The sequence below is a fragment of the Drosophila subobscura genome, chromosome J (genome assembly GCF_008121235.1).
Source record: "Drosophila subobscura isolate 14011-0131.10 chromosome J, UCBerk_Dsub_1.0, whole genome shotgun sequence".
NCBI lineage: Eukaryota > Metazoa > Arthropoda > Insecta > Diptera > Drosophilidae > Drosophila > Drosophila subobscura.
In genome coordinates, this window is record NC_048532.1 from 405,749 (window position 1) to 412,621 (window position 6,873).

Sequence of the window (6,873 nt, forward strand, 5' to 3'; positions counted from 1 at the left end):
TAAATTACGTTTTCTGATTTTGTGATGCTGAATTAGTGTAAATTCAAGAAATATGCAATGCGAATATTTCTGAGTCCTAGCTACATATTAATTGGTAATCGGTTTTGCATTTTTCCATATTTAGTCCGCTCGCACAATTATTTCTCCTTCTTACTTTCATTCTTTGCGGCCGGCTTCTTGGCAGTTGGCTTATTCGGGTAAATGGCAAACATTGACAGCTGAATTCCACCCAAGACCAGAAGCAACAAATTTTGAAGCTAAAATGTATCGTACATCAAATAGATAATTGATCTTATTAAAACCGTTCCGCTCTCAACTTACCACCATCACAGTATTCTTTATGGATATAGCGTACAGCATCCAGGAGGTTGCCACCAGGTTACCAGACAATATAATAGGAAAGGGCATGCCCTCGGTGCTCTTCTTTTCAATTATTTTAGGAAGATGTAGCAGGGGTGAGCCTACCAGCCAGACGAGGATTCCAGTGATTAGCATTCCTAGACGGAACTCAATCTTCTTAGGATCCTCGAAGTTTGCATATGCAGTGCAGACCAACAGAAATAGGGAAGCGTATCCAAACTGCTTCCAGATTATTCCCCTGCTACCACTGGAGGCATAGTAATAGAATCCGCCAAGAAACACAAAGTTAATAACCAATCCAATTAAATTAGTGTTTATCATGGCAGCATCATTCATGATAGTAGCCAGCTTCAAACTGAGCACTGTTCTGGAATGTAACAAAATGGGTTTGGATTAATGGAAGTGTAGACCATTTTCGGTCTTTCTACGAATCAACTTAAAATTGTGTAATTCCGTTAATCAACCAAGTTCAAACCGGAACCTCTTTCAGGAAATTCGAGAACGAATAATTTTGCATATTTATGTAGGCATTTTGTATGTAATGCAGGTATGTACATACATATGTACATACATACATACATAGCCAGAATCTTGAAATATAGTGTTAGTTTAACTCGAAACGAGAAGGGACGTGTGAGACGCTTCTTACGCGTCACAACTTTTATACCCGTTACTCAGTAGACATCTGTACCTTTGTGGTTTTTTTCGTATTTTACATTTGACATGTTACATTTTTTCTGCGTCAGTCATCTACATCCACAACACTTCTTACACCAACACGCTCTTTTAGAGAGTCGCACACTACACGGAGCAGAGTGAGAGAGAATGGGCCAAAAATAAAACCAGAAGGGACGTGTGAGACGCTTCTTGCGCGTCACAACTTTTATACGCGGTACTCAGTATAACATCGGTTTTTTTCAAATTTTAAATCATTTCAACTTCTACATCACTTCTCACTCAAACACGCTCTTTTACCTCTCCTAGAGCCGCACACTACACGAAGCAGAGTTTGGAATGAGAGAATGTGCAAAAAATAAAAAAGCTGCTGGGCTGTTTTATAGATAAAAATTAGTTTCTTTGTTTATGCTATAAAAATGATCCGATTGGAGCCAGATTATGTGGTTTTGGTCCGTATACGACTAACCGGAGATTTATGTATGTACATATAGATATTTGAATGCATTTTACTGAGAAAAACAATCTAGTCAAAATATCTAGTCTAGATATTTTGTTTTATGAAAAATTATCAGTCTCTTCTGCTAAAAGTTGGCTACATAAATAATCAGCATTACCATGATATCACAAATGCCTCCACGGTGGTGAAATAATTTCGAGTGGGTTGAAATTGTACGAAACCGGTCCTAAAGCAACATTTACCTTGCCGATAGATAACTTTGCAACAGTCCAGCTGTATTTACCCAACTGTTGCATGGTTTGCGGCTACCGTGTACCAACACCAACGAGCACAGAAAATGTGATTTCTGATTTCTCATTCCGTGCACGTGGGGAGGGCGAGTCGCTTATCGGGGCTTGTCTCATATCCCCACTATCCCCCATTGAGCAGACTGGCAGATCGGCATACTAAGTCAGAATTTTACAATTATACCTATGTACATTAGATAAGAGGTACGTGCTGGCTGGGTCTTGCCATTGATAAGCAATGGCAGATTCTTGTATGACAAGGTCAAAAGCAGTTATTTTAATTGTAATGGTCTACTGACAGATGATCGAAGCGTTGTTCCGCTCTCATTTGCGTGTGATGTAATCGCCAATTGTTGTCTTATTGAGTACAAAGTAAAGCGATTTTAGTTACGTCCTTGAGAGAACCGATTTTGCAGTGTCATGGCGACAATTCATAAAATATAATCAATGCATACACAGATGCACTCCTCGACGGCAGTGCGTGCAGTGCAGGGCAAGTACTTACAGTACCACGCCGCCTAAAAACGGTCCGACTGGATAAACATCACTGCTGCCCTTCTTACGGATGTCGTTAAGCAGCGCTATACCGGATAGAAATTGCAGGGTAGTAATTGTGCCGGCTACCTTGGCAATGAGCTCGCTGTGGGGAGCCAAAAGATCGCCCAGTGCTTCCATGTTTAACTGGGTTTTATGTGCCAAACGTAAACGAGTTTTGCGAGCGGACCGAATGAGGCGAGTCTACGCGAGTGTAAACAAATCAACAACGAAAACAAAAACTTAACGACCGACTGGCACCGTAACAATGAGCTCCCACTGGCAGGGCTGTCCACCTTTTATAAACAAAAATGTTCCAGATTTGGACACGTTTCCCCCAGCTGTTATCGTTATCGCCCGCTTGAGCTTATCGTTTCCAAAACATATTTCGTTATTCGTCGCTTTCTTTTCATTATTAACTACATGGTTTATAAACGTGTTTAGACTTCTTCCTTCAGTACATGCTTCTTCTTCTCGCTGACGTAGGGTACTTTCCCAGGCTTAGAGTGTTTTCGCACATTCCCCTCTTTCACTTGGTCCTTCTCCTTGACTGCTCGCATCTTTCTCTGGGCATTGAGAACATGCCGCGGTACCTGACGATGGCGTGCAATTCGTTTGATTTGCGGATGGGCAGCATACTTCTCCTTGAGAGCCTCCTGATAGTTGAAATTGGAACGCTCTCTTGGGCGAATGATTCCCAACTTCTCCGATGCGTTAGATTTCCACATGCGCACGTTCATTTCATCGGAGCCGGAGAAAATATATCGATTATCCAACGACCAGGCAACACAGACCACATGTTGCATGCGCTTGGTATGATATATGTCACGGGAGTGACTCTGATGGGCATGATAGATACGTATTGTCTTGTCATAGCTGGCCGAGACAAATTCTCTTCCTGTGGGTGCATAATCCACATCGGTTACAGCGGAAACGTGATCGAAGTGCACCTTTAGAGGAGTTTGAAGTTTACGCGTGTCGAAGGTATAGAGACTGAAAAGGAACAAGTTATTAAGTCTATACGACTCCCCAATCGACCCGTCCCCCTCCCACTACTTACTTGCAGTCTTCGTTGGCCACTGTAAAGTTGAACGCCTCCATGGGGTTCCAGGCCAGCTTGTTGCTCTTCATGGTTAATACTACCCTGCGCAGCGGTTGAGCCTCGCGTTGATCGTACAGGATGATACTACGATCACTCGCACAGCAGGCTAGCACATCGGTTTCCACGGGATTGTACGAAATCGTGTGCAGAGTGTCCACTCCCCATTTAAGCGTCTTCAGAGGATCATTGTGCTGCTCATCCCAAATGGCGCACACCTCGCCACACGTCGCAAAGCTGTTGTCCTTGCGGTTGTGTGAAATGCCATGCAGACCATATCGACTTTGTACTGTGTTGACCGGCTCTTCTTCCTCGCCTACCTCCGGTGCCAGTGAGTTCCAAACCTTAATGGTTTTGTCATCACCGACGGTGAAGATACGTTCTCCATTTTTCGCATATGCGATTCCTCGTACAAATCCATTGTGGGCGACAAAGCTCCGTACACTCAAGCGATTCGCCAAGTCCCAGATACGCACCTCGCCGTCATAGGCTCCGGTAGCTAGCGCGGACAGCAGCTTGGGATGTTTTCCAAAGCAGGAAACGCCATCGCGATGTCCACTTAAATTGCAGACGAAAGGTTTGGCAAACACGCGATCCAGTTTGGTGGCATTTAGTGCACGCACATATTCCCTGGGACCCTCCAGTGGATGCAGTGATGGATCATAGTTGCGGGGCACTACACTTTCCGGAAGAACTTATTAAGGCGCCTGCTGATACTAGTTGTGTACTCACGCTTGTGCTGCTGCAGCTTTGTTTCCCGGACATAGTTGTCCGGGTTGCGACTCATCATTTTGACCTTCATGTTTGCATTTATTTAGGCCGCCAATCGAAAATGAAAACAAACATGTGCGCACGTGACCAGTGTTACCGTACCGCTGTCGTATTGAAATATTTCAAAACATACATTTAAATGTCAAAAAATACCGTAAATATACCAAAAAGTCGATGAGGAACGATATGAGACACTGGAACATGTCAAAACTTTTATACAAATGCATATGTTGTTATGAACCGTCTTTTTGCCGCCCTGGTCTATCGTTCCCGGCACTAACCAAATAGTATAATACTATTTATACTATTTGGTTAGTGCTCTCGGGGAAGTCAGGGGTGTTTTTGAACCGATATCCAGGGGACGGATTTAACAAAAAAAATACTCATCCTAATTCTAGTGCTCGTTCGGCAAACAACTCTTTTTTGAGTTCAAAATTTTCAGTAACTTTTTATAATATTCAACACAAAACTGAAGTACCTGGTCAATGCGGACTCATCTCTGCGACCAACCAATTTCGCTGTAGCGATTAAATATCAAAAAAAAAAAAAACTAGAGCGTCTAAAGCCTAGTACTCAGATTGAAAAAAAGGGGTCGCAAAACAAATCAGGGATGATATTCGTATGGAACCGATAAGAAATTTTTGCGCGCACAAGTTACTTTCTAGCGGCTGTACGCCAGGCAGTACCACTAACCATATATATAGGTATGCTATACGACACAGACCCGGCTGGGCTGTTAACAAAATGTTTGAGGTTGTTTTCCTTTTGGGACCAAGTGCTACTCCACAGGGTCGTGCCAAGGGGCGATGGCGACAATCTGGGTTCGATGCTATCCAATTTTGAATAGGAAGGGTGCTTGGAGGCGCCGATTTACAACTTTGCCACGGGCGCACATATTCATTGGCACGGCCTAGCTGCTCCACCAATCAAAGAAGTCTGCAGATGTTATTCACAGCCATATGCAAATTCTCTGTCATATTTTCAAAGTGCGGAATATGCAAAGGGTATCGTTTAATGGGTTTCCATATATGAACACATATTTATATGATTTACTAGCTGACCCGGCGAATTTCGTACCGCCTAACAGTCAATGAATGTCGTGTTACTTTTTAGCTGAACTAATTTAGGCTTTGACGAACGTAAAACAATGATACAAAATAATATGTTTATATAGATAGAAACAAAAAAGTACCAACTTGACAGCGCGTGATTTCATCGTTGGTATTGGATGTTTGGATACCAAAAACCGCCAAGTCGCTCCCTTTCGTGACATATTTGCAAATGTATTTAATCGACTTGACCGAATTGCAATCACTTGGCATGCGCTCTAAAGCAGTATTGAACAGCCTGACCAATGCATGATGTTCATGAAGCATTTGCTGCAGATCTTGGAGAATTACTCTCTTCGTAGATGTGTTGATCCCTTGAAGCCTGTCAAGTTGTTCTTCCATATTGACCATGAAGTATATTTGCAAGAATTTATGCTGTGCATCTTCTGTAGGTTGCAATGATCCAATGCGATGGTAATAGGATTTTCATTCAAGCACTTTGTGGTAAACGACATTCTTTGTTTTTTGGTCAGGCGCAAGAACAAATAAAGCGGATGGTTTGCCGACACGTAAGCATGCCACGTACAATTGACCATGAGAAAAACATGCATTTTCTAGATTGAGGCCACAAATAGTCAAGGATTGGCCCTGTGATTTGTTGATCGTCATGGCGAAGGCAAGACGAATCGGGAATTGAATTCGTTTAAACTCAAAGGGCATATCCGTTGGGATCATCGGAATCCTTGGAATAAGAACTTATTCATCTTTAAATTTTCCTTTAAGTATCGACGCGTGAATCACATTGCTCATCAGTTTTCTTATCACAAAACGCGTTCCATTACACAGTTTTGGTTGGTTTAAATTTCTAAGCATGATGACTACCGAGCCAACTTTAAGTTTTAGATTGTGCGGTGGTAAACCAGGCACATCCAAGGAGTTTAAAAATTCAGTTGGATAATTAGTGGCTTCTTCTTCGTTTGTTACACAGTCGATAGATTTGAATGAATACAGAGTACCTACGATTTGATTTTGAATTATAAGATTGAGGTCATCTACATCTTTATTTTTAGCGGCCAAAATTGCTCGCTCACTTAACCATTTAGTATTTTTGTGGTTAGCAATGATATCCGGGAATACTTTGTTGATAAGATCGTCTTTTGATGATACGAAATTGCAAAAATTTGGAGGAAATGAAATCAAACCGCTCGATTTGTCAACAGGAACACGGCCATTACCGATAGTCAGCAATTGCTTCGAGAAATCATCAGCAGATAGATCGTTCAACAATGCAACTCTCATATTTACAGACAGTTGAAGTTTCTTTACATATCGCCACAGATTTGATGCTTTGAGGCAAGCGTTTATTTCGTCTGAAGCAGTAGATCTTGGAATGACTGGTAGTGTTTGTCGGAAATCGGAAACATCTCGAGTCATTGCGCAGATCTTTTAATGTTCGGTCTAGTGCTTCCAATGCGCGTTTGTGCGCCATTGTGCATTCGTCCCATATGATGATTTTTGATGCTACTAAAACTTTGGCCATTGCGGAGTGTTTCGAAAGGTTACATGTCGGTTGTTCAGTAGTTTGAAGGTTTAATGGCAATTTTAACGCTGAGCGAGCCGTACGGCATCCGTCTAACA

The 6,873-nt window shown here is 42.2% G+C and overlaps 2 protein-coding genes across 3 annotated transcripts; both read right to left on the reverse strand.

Annotated features, from left to right (window-relative positions):
• Positions 1-14: 14 nt before the first annotated feature.
• LOC117895552 (sugar transporter SWEET1) lies at positions 15-2,592 on the reverse strand. 2 transcript variants are annotated; one of them, XM_034803258.1, is made up of 3 exons: positions 2,288-2,592; positions 322-727; positions 15-257 (listed from the first exon to the last, which is right to left on the reverse strand). In XM_034803258.1, the coding sequence occupies exons 1-3, from the start codon at positions 2,455-2,457 to the stop codon at positions 138-140; spliced, it is 696 nt and encodes a 231-aa protein (XP_034659149.1). In that variant the 5' UTR covers positions 2,458-2,592; the 3' UTR covers positions 15-137. The 2 variants fall into 2 exon arrangements, with proteins under 2 accessions (XP_034659149.1, XP_034659150.1); XM_034803259.1 differs by lacking the exon at positions 2,288-2,592 and adding an exon at positions 1,738-1,868.
• Positions 2,593-2,686: 94 nt separating this feature from the next.
• On the reverse strand, positions 2,687-4,295 carry LOC117895548 (DDB1- and CUL4-associated factor 13). The gene is made up of 3 exons (XM_034803251.1): positions 4,148-4,295; positions 3,377-4,091; positions 2,687-3,309 (listed from the first exon to the last, which is right to left on the reverse strand). Exons 1-3 carry the CDS (start codon positions 4,215-4,217, stop codon positions 2,757-2,759), a joined length of 1,338 nt encoding a protein of 445 aa, XP_034659142.1. The 5' UTR covers positions 4,218-4,295; the 3' UTR covers positions 2,687-2,756.
• Positions 4,296-6,873: the final 2,578 nt, after the last annotated feature.

Bases quoted from the DNA above. Each gene is read 5' to 3' on its own strand.
- LOC117895552 (XM_034803258.1), bottom strand. From the start codon at position 2,457: ATGGAAGCACTGGGCGATCTTTTGGCTCCCCACAGCGAGCTCATTGCC. The intron at 728-2,287 runs GTAAGTACTTGC...GTTACATTCCAG, and splicing joins TTTTTAGGCGGCGTGGTACT to AACAGTGCTCAGTTTGAAGC. The intron at 258-321 runs GTAAGTTGAGAG...GATACATTTTAG, and splicing joins TAAAGAATACTGTGATGGTG to CTTCAAAATTTGTTGCTTCT.
- LOC117895548 (XM_034803251.1), bottom strand. From the start codon at position 4,217: ATGAAGGTCAAAATGATGAGTCGCAACCCGGACAACTATGTCCGGGAA. The intron at 4,092-4,147 runs GTGAGTACACAA...CGGAAAGTGTAG, and splicing joins AAAGCTGCAGCAGCACAAGC to TGCCCCGCAACTATGATCCA. The intron at 3,310-3,376 runs GTAAGTAGTGGG...GTTCCTTTTCAG, and splicing joins GTGGCCAACGAAGACTGCAA to TCTCTATACCTTCGACACGC.